Source organism: Lynx canadensis, chromosome D1, assembly GCF_007474595.2.
Source record: "Lynx canadensis isolate LIC74 chromosome D1, mLynCan4.pri.v2, whole genome shotgun sequence".
In the NCBI taxonomy this organism is placed as follows: domain Eukaryota; kingdom Metazoa; phylum Chordata; class Mammalia; order Carnivora; family Felidae; genus Lynx; species Lynx canadensis.
This window is the reverse complement of record NC_044312.2, coordinates 108,832,887-108,851,412: the sequence shown is the minus strand read 5'-3', so window position 1 is coordinate 108,851,412 and position 18,526 is coordinate 108,832,887. Positions and strand designations below refer to the sequence as shown.

Below are 18,526 nucleotides of genomic sequence, written 5' to 3'. Positions count from 1 at the left end.
TGTTTCCCCAAACAAGACATTCAAATGGCCAAGAATCTTAGGAAAAGATGCTCAACATTACTAAGTATTAGGCAAATGCAAATCAAAACCACAACGAAACATCACCTCACACCCAATAGGATGGCTGCTATATAAAACAACAGAAAATAGCAAGTACTGGGGACCATGTGGAAAACTGGGATTCTTGCAGACTGGTGGGAATGCAAACTGGTGCAACCACTGTGGAAAACAGTATGGAGGTTCTTCAAAAAATTAAAAGTAGAATTACCATATGATCCAGCAATCCCACTTCTGGGTGTATCTCCAAAAGAAATAAAAGCAGGGTTTCAAAAGGTATTTGCACACCCATGTCCCCAGCAGCATCGTTCACAATAACCAAAAGGTGGATGCGACCCAGGTATTAATTGAGAAGTGGTAAACAAAATGTGTTGCATACATCTGATGGAACGTTCCGGCTCTTTTATTTTTTTAAAGTAAACTCCACACCCAACATGGGGCTCAAGCTCACAGACCTCAGATCAAAAGTTGCACACTCCAATGACTGAGCCAACCAGGTGCCCATTTCAGCTCTTCTAAAAAGGAAGAGAATTTTGACACATATAACACAGATGAACCTTGAGGATATTACGCCAAGTAAAATAAGCCAGTCACCAAAGGCAAGTACCATATGATTCTGTTTAACATGAGGTACCTAGAAAGGCCAAACTCCCAGAAACAGAGAAGGGTGGTTGCCAGGGGAGGGAGGGAGAAGGGAATGGGGAGTTTAGCAGGTACAGAGTTTCAGTTTTGCCAGATGAAAACGCCCTGGAGATTGGTTGCACGACAATATATCACGCTACTGAAATGTACACTTAAAAATGATTAAGATGATAAATTTTATGTTGTGTGTATTTTACCACAACTAAGAAAAAAGTTGTAATAAGAAAAACTGAAAATATCTGATGTCACCAACTACGCAGGGAAATGGATATACTCACAAGAGGAAGTGTAAGCTTTCCGGAGAGTATCTGAGTCTGTGAAACTGTGCATACTCACCGAGCAGGCAACGCCACACACACACCACATTCACAGAGATGCTCACAGCAGGCACAATCTAAAATAGTCAAGACACTGCTTACTACTTAGGAGATGGAGTAAACATCCTATAGTATAAGCACCACGGGATACCATAATGCAGTTTTTCATTTGATCTTTTTTTGAGGTCATGGGCCTTTTCGGCAAGCTTATGCTTTTCACACACACACAATATATATATGTGTATATATATAAAATACACACCGTTTCTGAGCACTCACAGACCCCTAGAAGCCCATCCATAGCATTCTTACGGAAGAATTAACAACCCTGAGAAAAAGCCACGTCCAATGTGTTTGTGAACTCCACTGATACAGGGAAATGCAAATGAAAACAGAAACGCAAAACCAGAGCAGACCAGAATATGCACACTGATTGTCATCCAAGGCTCAGAGCAAGGCGGGCAGGGAGGGGGAACCAGGAGGTAGCGGTTGGACAGGAGGCTGGGTAATGAGAGGAAGGTGGCCCTGCAAACGCTCGACGAAGAGTAGCCGTGTGCCCAGGACACACGTTCACCTGGCGCCATTTCACAGAGGAGGGAAACAGGCTCGGCGGGTGGCGTTCAGTGACTTTCTCTAGTTCATAAAGCTTCCAAGTGGCCGGGTCGGGAAAACCCAGATCCATCCTTCGGCACCTGCTTTGGACAGCTGCCCCCGGGGCTGGCGTTGCCATAGGTCCAAAACAGGATGCGGTAACGCAACCTCCATCATGGAGGCCCCCACTAGAAGACAATACCTGCCTGTCCCCAAGGTCTTCTCCAGTGAACTGTCCTATTGTGACAGCCGCGACTCTTCCACTCAATCATGTAGCCACAGGGCGGGGGACACCAGGAGGGGAGCAAGCTCTGGGGGGGGCTCTGAGAGGACATCAGCCCCTACCCCCCACTGGCTGCACAATAAACTCCAATTGTGGTATATGTTTAAGTGTAAAAAATTAAGCCATAAGTGTCACAAGAAAATCCAGATTAATATTTATATACTTTTGGGGTGGGAGAGATCTAAGCAGAACACCAAGTGCAGAAACTACAGCAAAAGGACCTCAGAAAAATGGTGCCACTCTTTCGTATGTCTGAAACACAACACACAAAATGAAAAGGTAATCTAAAAACCGGGAAAAGTATTTACGTTGAACATAGATTGTTGATATCCTTGATATGTGTTTCTACAAAACAACCAATAGGAAAATGAGCAATTAGTAAGCCCAAGTAACCCCCCCCCCACCACACACACACCACTGCAAATGGCCAATCCACAGATATTATGTCTCAGTAGCGGTAAAGATCTAAGGTTTTTAATATAGTAATACCTTGGAATACTGTAGAAAAGGGAAGACAAAGCCAGGTTTACCTCAATTATGAGAACATTAATTTAGAAAGTCCCTCCGGGAGGGCTATTTAGCACTATAAATGAACCTAAAGTCTTAAGTTTGACGTAGGCATTTCATATATTCATATACCCCAAAGAAAGAATATCAGATGTGATCAAGTGTGAGCTACAGGGAAGGTCATCATAGCTGTACTTCCTAAGAGAAAAAAACAAAACAAAACAAAAACCTGGAAAATAAGATCATCTAACTTAGATTGTTTAAATTGATATAGCCATACGATGGATTACATCACCACAAAAGATGCTTTAAATGACAGGAAAAGATGTTCACTATATATTAAGTGAAAGGAGTTGCAAAGCAATTTACAGCATAATCCCATTTTTGTAACAAAAAAATCGTATCTTATGCATAGGAAGAAAAAAACACTCTAGAAGCAAACATACCAATAACAGAAAATTACTGAGGATTTTGGTTTTTCTGTCTTATTTGTAAGCCTCATGATAAACCTTTTTTATACGTGAGAACTCAGTTAAGAGGTATTTAAAAGAGAGGGAAGGCGGCACAGAGCTGAGGGGCCTGCAGCAGAGAGCAGGAAGTGTCCTTACCCAGCAGGCCAGAAGGTGGCGGAGAGGACACCCACAAGAGCAAGGTCAAGGCCACACCCTCAGGGACATACACCTTTGCATCTTTTTATTTTTTGTTATTTTGCTACCTTCCTCTGCCCACTTCCAGACTGCAGGGGTGCAAGTCTGTGTTGAATACGAACACTTAAAACATACAAGTATCTGTAAGCCTGTTTGCATTTCATTTAATATCAGCACCACACAATAGAAAGCAGACCAGAGGTTAACATTTCCTCCAGACACTCAGCCACACAGAGAGGCATAAGAGGTCCTACAAGTCCCTTAATGTCCAAGGTCAGGAAGACAAACCAAGGGCAGCCGACAGAGTGGAAGAGGTGGTGGTTAGCGTCTGATCCCTTTTGTAAGGAGAGCCACTTAGACAGTTCTGACTATGCCCAACCTGGGCACAGAGAGGCCTCAACCCATACTTACTCTTAGGCTATTTTCCTTTTTAAATGAACTTCCAAACGCAACTTTTGCTATCCTTATGCCCCCATTACTTTGATCTTGCACCAGATCACCATTTTCTACTTAGTGAATTTCATTGTGTCATCCACTGCCTGTGCGAGTTCAGAGAGAAGGCCGAGTTCAGATCTATGCACTAGAAGGCAAAATGATTACCAAATCATCAACACGGTCATTCACACCTGCAGCCTATTCACTTGATGGGAGAATAATTGTGGGTGAAGAACAGGTAGAAAGCTTTTTCACAGACCATCTCAGGAGCCCCTGGATTGGGTGGAGGCTAGGAGGCCTGAGCTTCAGCTGCCTGCTGTCTGCTAATACCAACCATTGGGTGCCAATCACACCCTTATGGAAATCCTTTATCAGCCAACATAGTTGCTAGGAAACACTGCCATTTAGAAAAACATTTATAGCAGTTACCTTCAAGGTTGGAAGCAAGAGTTTTGTAGTCAGCATATAAAAAACAAGAAGAAACTAATTCTGAAAAGAGGGCAGGGCAGCTGGAGGAGGGCTGGGGTAAAAAGCAAAGAGAAGGGAAGGGGTAAGATAGGAAAGGAGACCTAGATTGTTCTACAGGGATGAAGGACCAGAGTGGTGAGCAGGGAAAGGATCCTGAAACTTGCACACAGACGTGCCCACTCTCAGCAGAGCCTTTAGCCTGTCCCCCACCCCCCACCCCTGCCCGGCCACTTCCTCCTCCCCAGCACCCATCTCCAGTTTTCCAGTAGCAGACACATGAGGGTTTACCAGGACCCTAGACGCAGGCCATCTAGACACAAGGAGGGAGGACAATAGCCAATCCCATGCCTGCTCTTGGAGGAATTCTTTAGGCCACGCTCTCCCACCCCTTTGTTTTGGTCACAGACCTACCTGTCCCATCTCCTCTCCCCTTCCAAGGTAAACTTCCCTTTCGGCTCCCTTGCAAACTAAAGCCTTAACGGAGGTTGGCAAGGGTTTCCATCCTCCTGCGAGGCAAAACCTTTGGGCCCAAGAGTAAATACACAACAGCAGTGTGAGGACTTTGCTCCCAGGATGAGCCTCCTGCCACTTCCCCACCCAGGACAGTCAATTTGGACACATGAGACAAACTATGGATTCCAAGAGCTTCTGTTCACACTCTGTTTAACCTTGGCCTGCTCCGCAGAGCAGGTGCACAATCGAGCCCAAACTCATGTCACTTACCAAACCAATAAAGCCAAACCAAAGTCTTTGGTACTAAAGATGAGAATTGTGTTTCGATTCAAGTCCAAAATACATTCCAGCTCCCCCCAAACCACAAGTACAGAAAACACAGAACACGTGTCTGTTGTATTCTTCAGACGGTCTCCCTTCAGCAAAGGGAATGATAGGTCCCCCTTCCAACGATACCATTTGGAAATCTAACCAGTTAAAGTTCCAGGATATCAAAGTACTCGCCCAGGACCTTGACACTGACCTTCACCGGCTGGGTGGTTCAGCATCAGTTTGCACGACTATTAGACACTCCCTACGGTGAGCTGAGCCCCCATTCCTGTCCACCAGGCTGCAGACCATTGAGGACACGTTTTATTTGAAGTTACTACACATTCCACTAAGTGACCTCAATTATTCAAAGCAAATAATGAACAGCAAATCTAGGCCTCAATCTGTAAGAAGATGATACATCCTACTTCATTATCAAGATAACTTGTTTACAGAAAAGATAAAGGTCGAAAAACATAAGATAGCAATACAAATTAAAGAGTTTTAGAACTCAAACCTTTATTTGTGCTGTAAAGAAAATGATTAGTAATCATGTACACGATGCAACAGAAGACTAGTTCTCAGCACAGAGCAACACAGAAGTACTTTACGCAGTGTAACAGCTTCCATTTCACAACAGCATACACAAACACATTTCCCCATATGCGCATGACTAATAAATTCTGAGGACAGGAATTACATCATACCCAAGTCATGATGAAAAGCTGAACGATACCAACATATTTTTAAACATTAAAAAAGAACCCATAAGACAAAAATCCCAGAAGCAAAAGGTATTGGGGATTTTAAATTTTTAGTGAAATCTAAGGTTAGAGGCACAGGAGAAAGAGCTACTGGTATTACTTTACCAACTCCCTGGATGCATCTCAGAAACACGTAATCATAAACGGTTTTCTTGTCTTTCCCTGAATTTTTAAAAACAGACCACATCTAGCAAAGGCTCCCCGCTCCCCCCGCCACCATTTTGCCTGTTCCCCAAACTGATTTTGGCTGAGAGTTGCTCCAGTGCTGGATCAATCTGAAAAGCACAAATGTTCAAACTAAAGATAGAATCGATTCACTCAACCTTTGCAAGGCTACATGGATTGTTTGCTATTATATATCACAGTAATTTTACAGTGACCATAAAAAGGTTATTCTGTTACAAAAACTAATAGCAAAAATTTTTACTGCTATTAATACGGACCACAAAGGCAAGAGATGTGTTTGAGACATAAAATTCCCATCATTGCACGTTCACTTTGCTCAGAATTTTCAACCACAACATCTCAGTAAATAGAAATGTTCCAAACCCCAAAGAGTACATCTAATCTCAAGTGCACACCACAATTTTAAACTTCAATACTTTAAAAGCTCACAATTTGCACATTTAAAGTCCTTTCTAAGACTTACAGCTCCCCAACACCCGCACACCTTCATATAAACCACTGAAAAAGCTCACGGAGCAGCAAAGGCTAGTGAGCACTCTGCCGACGGGGACTCCTGCCACCCAGCTTTCATGGGACTTGTACTCATGTTCAGTTGTCCTCCCTCTTTCCCACCTTGCAGCAAGGCAAAACAATTTTAGCTTCTTTCTAAAGTTTTGAAGCAATCTTTTGTGCTTTCGAAGCACAATGTAACTAGCACTAACAATTTAGTAGCGTTAACTAGTACCTTCTTCCCCTGTGAGTCGATTACCTTCCCCAGAATTTTACCCTTTTTGTCGGAATTCCCTTCCAACCCCCATTCCCTACCACCCCTACCCTCTGCAACGTATACGGTATCAACCCAACCCTCTCCCTTTCCTCACCCCCACCCCTCCCAGTACCAATGCCAACGTGTACCACTCCAACTGTCACCCCTGCCAGAACCGATGCCAAGGTGTGCCCCCCCCCCCAACCCTCACACCTCAGTTGGGTCCTCCCATTTGAAGTTTACTTTCAAATTAAATCAAGCAAAATCCACATTAACAAATACATAGAAGCATCAAAGATCACTGGTAGTCCCCCAACCATTTCCCTCACTTAGTCATCTGTGATGCAGTCAGAATGCCCAAAGACCTGCCATTTCTAACAGAATTTGGCCACAACCAACTTGTACCCACCCCTGGACTGTAGCATAACACGACCCCCCCACACCCCCACCCCCTTCAGTTTGCCAGTAGGCTTCATTGAAGTATTTGCTCAAGGCATTTCAAATGTGAACACTTTCCCCAGACACAGGTTAGACCATCACACTAATTCCTCCAACCAACGTGCAGGCAGGCAGGCGCGTGGGTAGGTGAACGAGTCACTGGGCTCCATCTGCAAGATTCATCTACAAGGCATGACTCTGCGTTGTGGCACGTTAGAACGTCCTACAGCTTAAGAATCTTCTTGAAGCCATGTTCGTAGCACAGAACTAGCAAAGACCGAAGGCTCAATTTAGAAGACGCAGCATCTGAAAACCTCCGCCCCAGAGAAGGAGGGGTGCCTGGGGGTTGGTTGGTGCTCCGGGATCAAACATTCAAAGCAACAGATCTGCTGATGGCCCGATGCATCTGCTTTGGACTTTGAATGATTGCCCCCTCATGAGCTCATCTGAAAACCTTAAATGGTGGCTGCCTGAATACAGGGCTTCCTGAGCAAGGCCTGGAAACAGGACACTGGAGAAACTTCCACCTCCTAAGCCTCTGGAAATTCAATCTGCAGACATCAACTTAGGCGGGCTCTCTCCTTCAGGGTCTCCCCTCCTGCACTGCTACGACTCACACTGGCCATGGGCTCCATTTCTCCTGGTGCCATCTGATCACCACGATGAACACTATAGTAACAAACCATGGTCCATGAGGCATTTCGTAACTTTCAGCTGGTGCCGTCGCTGCAGGCCCACCCAAGGGTACACATTCAGTCCCCACCCTCTCCGCAGGCAAGCAAGACCACCCCACCCCACCCCGAGTCTCAGCAGGGCGTGCCTCTCCTCCTCCACGATTACCGACATAACCGAACTTCTCAAGGCCGTTGCCAACTTTCCCAGGCTTACCAGGTTACCAGAAGCAATGTTTTAAACGAATGGATAACCTCGAGAGAGTTAAAGGGAGGAGGAAGGGCAGAGTGAGCTCACAGAAGAAGTTAGCACGGAACCTAGAGGAAAAGTCCAAAGGGGAGCACTGCCACCTGGAAAATAAAGCTTGGGTCAATTTTGTCCCCACACACACAAATATCCTGCCTCAGCAGCCCCAGCCTGTCAGGCGTCAGGCGCCACACCAGTAACCGCTTTGATGGCACCCTACCTCCTCACTCACTCCTGAGACCACCCTTACCTCCGACAAAGGGTCTGACCTCACACCCAGGACTGGTGTGTGACCCAGGACTGGGGTTCACCAGGCTGGGCATGGCCTGGACCCTGTCCCAGGCCGAACCAAAATTACATACCACCCTGGGCCAGAGCTGTCAGGCCCGCGAAGCTAAGTTCAGTATCCACAAGACCAGGCCTCATCCCCACGCGGGTTCACAACCCTCTGAAAAAAAAGGGGGCTGCTGACATTGACGAGTTCGAGGTCTGCCCTCCCAGCCCTCCTGGGGCCCTGCACCCCACTGCCTTCCTTCCTGATCATGCTCAGGGAGCCAAATGCCCAATTCCGCTTCCTCTCCAGTAAGTGCGTTGAGATCCTGTTCTCCTCCTGCTTCTAACTTCTCTCCTCCTCCCACACAAACCAGGGCACGGGGCTCGCTCGGCCCACGCAGGAGCGGTGCCCTCCTAGAGGCCAAGTTCCCGTTCTCCAGAAGGAAGCGACAGCCAGGGCTAAAGGGCTGTCCTCCCCTGGGTCACTGCGGGGACCTTCAACGCAGCTCTCCCCACCATACGTTCCCCAAGATCTCGTTTCCTCTTTAACCTTTCTTAGTCTCACACCCCAACCCCCTCGAGTCTCATCTAAGCCTGTCATCTCCCCCATCTGCCCCCTGAGGCCCTGAGCTGGCCACTTCCTCCCCCCCAACTACAGCCAAGCCCGCGGCCCTCCCTGTCGCTAACTCCTGATGGACAGGCCACAACTTTTGCTTTTATAGCCCCGGGCCGCATCACTCGGGGCACGGCTCAACGGGACGATTCCTCCACCGCCACGCGAGGGGAAAAAAGTCCCTCCCTGACCTTGCCCAGGGAGACGACTCGGGGCGGGTCTCGGTCTCCCGGGGCGTCCACCACCTGAATTCCTCAGTTGTCCCCGCCTCCCCTTTAGCAGTGCCTCGTGACACGGAAGATAGATTTCAAGGTCATATTTGGGAATAGGATTCCGCGGGGGAGAGTCCCCTTTTTCTTTTCGGAGGAAGACGGAGTAGGAACACCCTTCCCTGAGAGACCGGGCAGTGTGGGGGGGGGGAGTTGGCGGGCTGGGGCCGCATTCCCGAGGGGGCCAAAGCAAACGCCGGGTCTTCTTAGGTCGCCCCGCCCCGCATAAACCCGAAAGAAGGGCCGGCAGAGCGCCTGGAAAATTCCAGGCGGCCGCGGAGGGATCTCTGCAGAGGGCGCATCACCTCGGGCGGTGGCGGCGGAGCGCCGCCGCGTGACTCCTCGGGCGGCGGCTCGGCCGCGTGAGCGCCGGTGACGTCAGCGCCGAGGCGCGCGGGTGGGGGCGGGGCGGCCGGAGGCCCCGGGCGGCCGAACTCGGGACATTTCTAAGGGGTGCGGGGGCTGCCCGCCTGTTGGCGACCAGCCGTCCCTCGCAGAAGCGCACGCGGAGCTGCGCCTGTAGCTTCTCTGGTTGAGAAACCCCGCCGTGGGGTTGTTGTGTTAGGAATGGTTGGGGGGCAAGTTGATTAAAACGTTAATGCCCCCGCGATGTTCCTGCGTGAAAATCTTTGTTATTTTGTTATTTTGTCCCCAGGGGCCTGACGGTTTGAGGTGTTCCGTAAGAAAACCACGCCTGGGATAGGCTACTGAATGATTTTTCATAATGCATTAAGGGGAAATCAGTAATTGCCAAATGATGAAATCAAAATCTTGTCAGTGCAGAAAACAGTATACAACTGCGTGGCTGTAAAACCAAAAGGATACATGTAATTCAACCCGTTTTACTTCTGGATTGGGAAGCGGGGAAGAAGGGAGACTTTGGGGAAAAAACTGCATTTATCCAGGGTAGTTTACAGCCTGTGATGGGGCCCAGGGAGCCTGTTTGATGGCTTGGGGTCACCGCCTGCTGGCTGCCCACATAGAGCAGGCCTCCGACGTGGGTCTTCTAGAGCAGAGGCAAAAGAACCCCCTGGACTTAACGATCCCCTCTGCCAAGGCCCGGCGGACCCAGGCCTGAGCGCTGGGTCAGGCTTTTGCAAGGGACGGGTGGTATCTCGTTGCCAGGGCGAGGGAGAATCACAGCTCGAGACCCCCTGTACCCTCCGTTCAGACCTTGCTCCCTGAAGTATATAGAGTGGAAGGAGGACTGTGTGGTCAGGTTAACCACAAGCGAGGACGGCTCCTTAGACCAACTCTCTGCCGGAAAACCTCCTCCCAGGGTAACCACCCGCGCCCCAAACAAAACATTGCCTGACGACAGGCTCCTTTGGCAACTGGGAGGAAACTGGGGAAGATTTCTTCCCCAGCCTCAGTGAGATGGCATCTGCAGATGGGTCCCTCCTTGTGGTTCTTGCAAAACTCATGACTCTCATGTGACCGTCAGCATTGATGACTGAGTTTGTGGCAAGCCCAGGCTTGTTCCCCAACGGCTGCTTAGCCGAGCTCCTCTGTCCGGGAAAGATTCTGGCCTCTCACTTTTCGTCGAGATCTGCCCCCGCAGTCTTGTCCTGGCAACATTTCCAGGGGTCGATTGGAGAGACTCGGCCTGAGAGAACAGTGTGGGAAGAGAGAATTGCCAGTCAGAATGTTTTAGAAAGCTCTACAGTGTGAATAATACCAAGCAGATTCCTTTCCTGCCGCGTCACAGTACCAGGCTGTGGGGTCAGCCCTTTATTTATCTACAAGGTGCCTGAGAGGTGGTAGTCACCGCTGTGTCGTTGCTTCCTGGGCCCAGCCTGAAATCTTAGCTTGCTTTTCTCCACCTCTTGTCTAAGAATCGCCCTCATTCACACAGATTCCCAAATCCCAGAAACAAACGTCTTTAGATTTTATTTTTCAGAAAGGCAGGAGTAGGTGGAATTAGCAACACAAAGCATTAGGGTTCTACGAGGCTTAGGATTCGCCTTGGCAAAAGGACCTAAGGCCGTTCTTTGTGCCCTCGTGTCTGGAGCTGCTCTGTCCACCCGCTTTATTTTCAAGGACGAAATGGCACTTTCAGAGGATCCTCGTGTAGAAGCTCTCCGGGCCTGCGGTTCCACACAGCCGGTTTTGTTTGGGAAAGGAATGTCCTTGAGGAGGGTGGAGAGGAAGACAGTGTTCAAAATAAACGACCCAGCTAAAATGGAGTCATGTGTGCTAAGCCCCATCAAGATTTAATGCCTAACTTAACCGCAGCTTCAGACCCATCAGGAATGTCCAAATCGGCCCTAGTGAGGTAGTCTGCCTTGCGTTGCTCTCCCCCCTAAAGGAAGGTGATCTTGCTCGAAACCATACATTTGCTTTCGCTAATACCCCCTCGTCACACGGTATCTCGGCCTGTAAAACCCTTCTATTTGCACAGCTTCCTCGAGTTCCTTTCTATGGATCAGATGGGCTGCTGCCTAACTCGTTGAATCGTTGAATACAGCCAGTTAGGTCGTTAAACTTGCTCAGTTGAATTTTGTTTTTTAACTGTAGAAAGCCATACAGGGACATCTCTGTCCTGTGTGGGGGGTGGGGCGGAGGGGAGGTAGTCTCACAGTGAGGTGGACAAATGTGGGGCTTGGGTTCTGCCTTTTTTTTTTTCAACAAATAAGGCTAAAAATACCTCCGCCCAGAGGGAGGAGAGCAGGCAGTGCGTCAGCAGATTTCTCTGGATCAAAACAAGCTGTTCCAGGAAAACAGTCGTAAACAGAGAAACTTGAATCCCTGGGTGGGGCTGGTGATGGGTCCACCCCACCCGAGCAGGCAGGCGGCTGAAGCTTTCTCCTTCCTGGGCCGCCCACTGAGGAGCTCAGGGTTGGAGGGGGAAGGAGGACAGGAAAGGGCCCCTTGGGCAACATCTCGATTTCTCGGGGTCAGGGCCTGGGTTCCAAGTCCTTTCTCCGGTCATGGCCGCCTTCCCCTCTTATTCTGAAGCCGGCTCAGCTCTGTTGCCAAACACACACCAGCCCAGGAAAGGACCCAGGAGATTTCCTGCAGGAGCTCCTGGGAAAGGGAGAGGAGAAGGGCGAGAAAGGGGTGTTACTTCAGGTTCACACCAAGGGCAGGGCAACTAGAGAATGTGCCGGAACCCTGACTCCATTCCCCACAGGTCCAGTTGCGGAGATGTGACCTCCCGGGTCACCTTGGCTCTCTACTTACAGGAAATCCTTGACTGGGGCCTTTTCCCTCTGAGCCATAAGGCCCCTTGTCTCAGAGCCTGGCAAAGGAAACTGCACAGTCACCCAGTGGTGGCTGGGAGCCCTTCCTGCCCAGCCTTGCCTCACCTTGCCTCACAGCAGCCGGTGCTGGAACAACATCCTGCCCCGCCCCCACTCAGCCCCCACTGGCCTCTCCTGCCCCAGCAGGAAGCTGGGCCCCATCTCACAGTGTAGCCCTGGGCACGCTCTTAACTTCTCCCAGCTAGTCTTTCCTCGTTCCCACTTCATAATTCTGACCCGGATTGTCCTGCCCAGAAGGCTCTTCACCTGGTGGCCATCTGGCCCAGCCGTCCCTCAGCTGCTTGAGGCCTCTGCCCAGAGGTCACCTTCTCAGTGGGTCCTGTGCACCCCTGGGACTTGGGCTCCTGGGGCAGGGGTTTCTGTTCCGCCCTCCGCTGGATCGCCCCAACCCCGCAGTCCCTGGCACGCAGTGGACCTCAGTGAAATGTGTTAACAAAAGCAGCCTGTGTTCCGTAAAGGTCATTCTGTCCACTGTGAGGCTCTTGACAAATATTTGCGATACTGGCAGACTGAAGGAAGGAAATGAGTGCCCAGGTCGGCAGCAGCCCCACAAATTCAATGACAGGCCCGGATTTGGGAGCCTGTCCAACTTGGACTCCCAGGTCAAGAGACCAGGAGGAAGGGCCAGGGGCTGCTCCGTGTGGACTGGGGCCCAGCAGCTCACCCTGAATGCCTGGGGCCAGCTAAGGGAACTAGGGAAGCCTGTCTCTGCTGGAGCTGGCAGAAGGCATTTGAGGGAGAGAGTGTTGGGGTACAGACTCCCCATAGGCTGGTTTGTAAGGCAGGGGAGGAGACGGACCTAACCGACATTTCATCCTACATTTTTTTTTTACCCTGCCTGGACCAAAGGGCAGGCGGCCAGAGGAGGGGGAGCAGGAGAGATTAGGAGAGGGCTCCTTCCACATTGGATTCTTATCTCTTGTTGGTGCACGGAGCCTGTGGGCTCTCAGCCCTGATGCTCTTTCCTGAGGCTCTCCCCTCCTAAGGCCAGGCTTCACGCTTTGGCCAGGCCTCCAGGCAACAACTTGGATAGTGTCAGTCCTTTGCATCTGGATCTCCTGGACCCACTGACACATGCACCTGATACCCCTGGGCGTCAGGCCGTCGGTGCCCCGGCCCTACTGACCACCCCTTGCCTTCCCTGAGTTTTGCCCAAGCTGACCTTCTGCCCGGAGCCCGGCCTTCCCTTCTCCTGCCAACTCTGTCACTGGCTCCTGGTCACCTCCCTATGTCCTAAAGCTGCTGCCGCTTAAGCGCTCACCAGACCCGCCTGCCTCCTTACCCCCCATGCTGAGCACCTGTGTCGTCACTTCTCAGTCCCCAGCAGAGGGAAGTCCTGTGGAACTAGGGACCCTGACCCACAAGCCTTGTCTCATTTGACCACTGCTGTGCCCCATCAGTGGCCCCCAGACCTCCTCAGTCCCCCTGTTGCTGACTGAGCAAGTCCCAGCTTTCCTAGGCCCCACCCTTTGGCCTGTACCCACCTTGCCAGCCTCTCCCCAAGCCCCACCCACCAGGAATCCTGGTGACAGTGTTTCTGGGCAGGGAGCTGGGGGTGCCGACATCCTACTACCCCACACCCCTAGGTTTGCATAGCCCCCAAGAAGCCCTCTACCTTCTCCAGGCTGCCTGCAGCCCCCACTGCCGAGCCTCCCACTTCCACTAGGGTCCCTGCTGCTAGGGTCCCTGTCCTCAGGCCTGAGCCTCGTCTTGTCCCTAGAGTGACTCCACCAGAGCACTGGTCATTTAAACAGTCCGTGAACCTCTAAAGGAGCCTTTTCTGATCTCACCCCATGCCCCCTCCCCCCCAATCCCCCAGTGGCATCTGGGAGCAAAACGTGCCTGGCACCAGGACTTGTGCAGGCACTGATGAAACCCTCTGAGTGGTACCCCTGGCCCCTGGAGGCTGCTGACCTTGACACCGTGAGGGAGGCCTGTGCTCTCACTGGCCTAGAATATCAGTGATTCCTACAACCCCTTCCACCAAATGCCAAGGTCGAATAGGCAGGGGACACAGGAACCCTGAGGAAGAGCTGGGACTATTATTATCCTCTTGCAAACTGTATTTATGACAAGTAGTTTAAAAATAGTTGGTGGGCTCAGTATGGGTGGGGGGAGGCAGGTGCTGAGAGACAGCTGGGCAGGGGGTGGGGGCCTGTCGGGCAGGGGCCGGGAACAGTCAGCTCTTGTGGGCACTGGGCAGAGCAGGACGGAGATGACTGGCCCAGGGTGTGCCCACCCCACCCCCTGGATTTCCCCACGTAGCCCTGGTGTTAAATATTTTGACTCGGTTGTCACTCTACAGAAAAACAAACAAAAAAATTCCAAAGCGGAATGTGTTTGCAGGATGCGGATCCTGATCTTTGGAAAATGTGGGTCCCCTCACCAATCAGTGCCCTTGGAGCTCCAGGACCCCCTATCATGGACTGTGGGACGGTGGTGGTGGTCAGGAGCCAGGGCCACTGCCCTGAAAGGGGTTGCGGGGGGGAATGAATGCAGCACCAGACCGGACCCCTCTCCTCCTCCCCTGCCAGGGGAGATTCTGCCCTGGGTTCCAGGTTCCAGGGATCTGGGCAGGAAATGCCGGCTCACTGCCTCTGCAGCCCCGCTGGAGGAGCTGGAGGAGCTGGAGGAGCAAAGGGCGGGCTCAGCTGCCCCCTTCTGGCTATATCTGGACCTGCAGGCAGACTCCCCCAACTCTGCGTACCCCGCCCTTCCCACTGCCTCAGCGTCAACCTGATGGGGGCAAAAAAAAAAAAAAAAAAAGACAGCCAACCTTGGGGCATGCAACTTGTTGTTTAAAACTTAAGTCCTGACCCAGGCCCAACCCTGCCATCCTGTTCTGGGTGACATTGGGGTAATCCGCCTGCATTGTCTGAAGTGTGGACCTGATCTGGGCAGGGAGAAAGTGTCAGGCAGCTCTAAAATGTCCTCCTTGCCTGGGAGGAGGAGGAGCAGTGAGAATCTGCCATGAAGTTTCCCACTTCCCTTGGCTTAGGGCTGGCAGTGTCTTTCAGGCTCAAGGTCACAGCCAGGCTCTGCGCGGCTCCCCCTGCTCTGTGCCTGTACCCTCTCACTGTGCTCCATTTTTTCTCTATTTTATGGAATCGCCCTCTCCTCTAGGAAGGCTTCTCTGATCACCGAGACCCCCCTCCCTATCTGTTGTCTGTTTCCTTTGTCTCCCCCTGTCTGGGTGTGGCCAGCTCATCGGTCAGGTGCAAAGTGGCTTATATTCCTGGTCATCTGTGTTCCCATCCCCAGTGTCCCCTGCAAAGCCGACCGGACTCCGAGCTGACACCCTTTGGGCAACTCAGTCACTAATTCTCTCAACTCCTTTTGCAGGGGCGTCTAGAAGTGCTCCCTGTCACGGTCACTGCAGACCTCCCCCTGCCAGCTCTATCTGTGTGCCTTGAGGCCTTGGCTTCTCAGACTGAGCATGCAACCTTGCGCGGTTGCTCTGCCGTATTCTGAATCCAGTGTGGCTTCTGGCCTCCTGTGGGTGTCTCCCCACGCTGGCACACCGCTGGCTGCAGCAGCACGAAGCGCGAAGCCCTCCCCCTGTGGCCGGATCTGAGGCGCTGCGGTTGAGGCAGGAGCCGCCCGTGCCCGACCAGCTGAGAGGCCGAGATTGGGAAGGCCTGCCCAAGGGTCCCGGATGCTGTAAGTGGTGGAGAATGACCCGGGACTGCCCCGGCCTCAGAAGGGATTGCCTGTGTAGACTGTTCCAGGGACCTCTGCTGTTCGAGTTCTGAAGAGTTAGGGGGTCTGGGGGCCCTGAAGTCCCAGTACCCCTGCACTGACCGCCATGGGCCTCTTCTGGTCTGGGGACCTCTGGAGCCGGGTGCTGGCTGAGCCAGGCTCTGTGTGCTAGGCTAGTAGACATAAGCCACTAGGGCAACCCAAGGGCAGCTGGTATTTTATTATTACTTAAAAAAATTTTTTTAATGGTTTTATTTACTTTTGAGAGAGAGAACACATAGCAGGGGAGAGGCAGAGAGAGAGGGAGACACAGAATCTGAGGCTCCAGGCTCCGAGCTGTCAGCACAGAGCCCGATGCGGGGCTTGAACCCATGAACCGCGAGATCATGACCTGAGCCGAAGTCAGACGCTTAACTGACTGAGCTACCCAGGCATCCCTTATTTTATTATTTTTAAAAAATGTTTAGTGGGGTGCCTGGGTGGCTCAGTCGGTTGAGCCTGATTTCGGCTCAAGTCATGATCTCACAGTTCGTGAGCATGAGCCCCACATCGGGCTCTGCGCTGACAGCTTGGAGCCTGCTTGGGATTCTCTCTCCCCTTCTCTCCCTGCCACACCCCCCCACCCCACCCCCACTACTGTGTGCTCATGCTCTCTCTTTTTCTCTCAAATAAATAAACTTTATCATTTTTTTTAATGTTTATTTATTTTGGGAGACAGAGAGACAGAGTGGGGGAGGGGCAGAGAGAGAGGGAGACACAGGATCCAAAGCAGACTCTAGGCTCCGAGCCTGTCAGCACAGAGCCCGAGGAGGGGCTCGAACCCACAAAGCACGGGGATCATGACCCGGGCCAAAGTTGGACGCCCAACTGACTGAGCCACCCAGGTGCCCCAATAAACTTTAAAATAACAAACTCTGGGGCGCCTGGGTGGCGCAGTTGGTTAAGCGTCCGACTTCAGCCAGGTCACGATCTCGCGGTCCGTGAGTTCGAGCCCCGCATCAGGCTCTGGGCTGATGGCTCAGGCCTGGAGCCTGTTTCCGATTCTGTGTCTCCCTCTCTCTCTGCCCCTCCCCCGTTCATGCTCTGTCTCTCTCTGTCCCAAAAATAAATAAACGTTGAAAAAAAAATTTTTTAAATAACAAACTTTGATGCACTAAAAAGCCCCACCAAAGGAGACCAAGATAGTAATCTATTGGGGTGGTGTTATAGGTTGAATCGGGTCCCCTGCAAAAAGATGTGTTCAAGTCCTAACTCTTGGGACCTCAGAATGTGACTTCAGTTGGAAATAGGGTTGTTGCAGATGTACTGAGTTAAGATGAAGTGGCAGAAGGTGTGCCCCCAACCCAACATGACCGGTGGCCTCTTAAGAAGACGGCGACAGGAAGACAGACACACGCAGGGAGGAGCCATGTGATGAAGGCAGGGATTGGGTTTATGCGGCGCAAGCCAAGGATTGCCAGAAAAGAACCGGAAGCTAGGAAGGGGAAGGAAGGATTCCTCTGCGGCTTTCAGAGGGAGCATGGCCCTGCTGACCTCCTGGTTTCGGACTTCTGCCTTCCAGAACTGTGAGACCATAAATTTCTATTGTTTCAAGCCCACCAGCTTGGGGCACTTTGTTATGACAGCCCCAGGAACCTAAGGCAGGTGGAAGAGAGATGCATGAAAATGACTTCTGGAACACGGGTCCATCTTCAGGGATGAGTGAATGGACGAGCCTGACCAAATCACTTAAAGATACAGCCACGCGGGTTCCAGGTGGTTTCACATCTGTTACCCATCGTCACCCACAACCTCATAAAGGAGGGGTGATCGTCCTCACTTCACGGAGGAAGAAACTGGGGCTCACGGAGAGGACTTCCGGCCTCACAATGGTGGGGGATCCTGACTCTGCCGCCACCTCTCCTGCCTCTGCAAACAGGTGCCTGCCTCTCATTTGCAGAGGTGTGCAAAACACAGTGCTCTGCCCTTGGGCGTGGGAAGAAACCATTAGACAGGCATCATACCTCCCCCACGAAGGGGAGGAGTAGGTATTGCTACCGTCCCCATTTTAGAGATGAGGAAATGGAGGCCCAGAAAGGTGATATAATTTGCCTAAGGCTGCACAGCAGGGAGGAGGAGTCAGACAATGAATGGGGTCTTGGCCTCCCCAGGGAGAAAGATCTGATCCTGGGGGAAGTCACCTGTCCAGGGTGAGAAGCTTGGGTGAAGGGAATGTGGGCTGGGGGGGGGGGGTTGTTGAGAAGCCAAGGTGGGGAGGGGGTTAAAGAGTGCCGAGCCAAGCCCCCCGAGTGGGGAGATCGTGGGGTATGTTCTAAAAACAAGTGGAGGGGCACCTGGGTGGCTGTGGGTTAAGCATCCGGCTCTTGATTTCAGCTCAGGTCCTAATCTCACAGTTCACGAGTTTGAGACCCGCGTCAGGCTCTGCGCTGACAGCTTAGAGCCTGTTTGGGATTCTCTCTCCTTCTTTCTCTGCCCCGCTCCCACTTGCGTGCACGCTCTCTCTTTCAAAATAAAAACAAAAGCTTTATTTATTTATTTAAACAAATTTTTTTAAAGTTTATTTACTTTTGTGAGAGAGACAGAGCATGAGCAGGGGAGGGGCAGAGAGACAGAGGGAGACACGGAATCCGAAGCAGGCTCCAGGCTCTG

General features: G+C 51.4%; 1 protein-coding gene across 2 annotated transcripts in view; it reads right to left on the bottom strand.

The window, feature by feature from the left end:
* Positions 1 to 9,737: 9,737 nt before the first annotated feature.
* Positions 9,738 to 18,526, bottom strand: part of FRMD8 (FERM domain containing 8) — a 33,096-nt gene continuing 24,307 nt past the window's right edge. The window contains exon 11 of one of the 2 annotated variants that reach the window (XM_030331144.1): positions 9,738 to 11,044. In XM_030331144.1, coding sequence (XP_030187004.1) covers positions 10,971 to 11,044 — 74 coding nt within the window. In that variant the 3' untranslated portion in view covers positions 9,738 to 10,970. Of the gene's footprint in view, positions 11,045 to 11,668; positions 11,943 to 18,526 lie in introns of those variants that run through there. The other variant, XM_030331143.1, reaches the window with a different exon arrangement.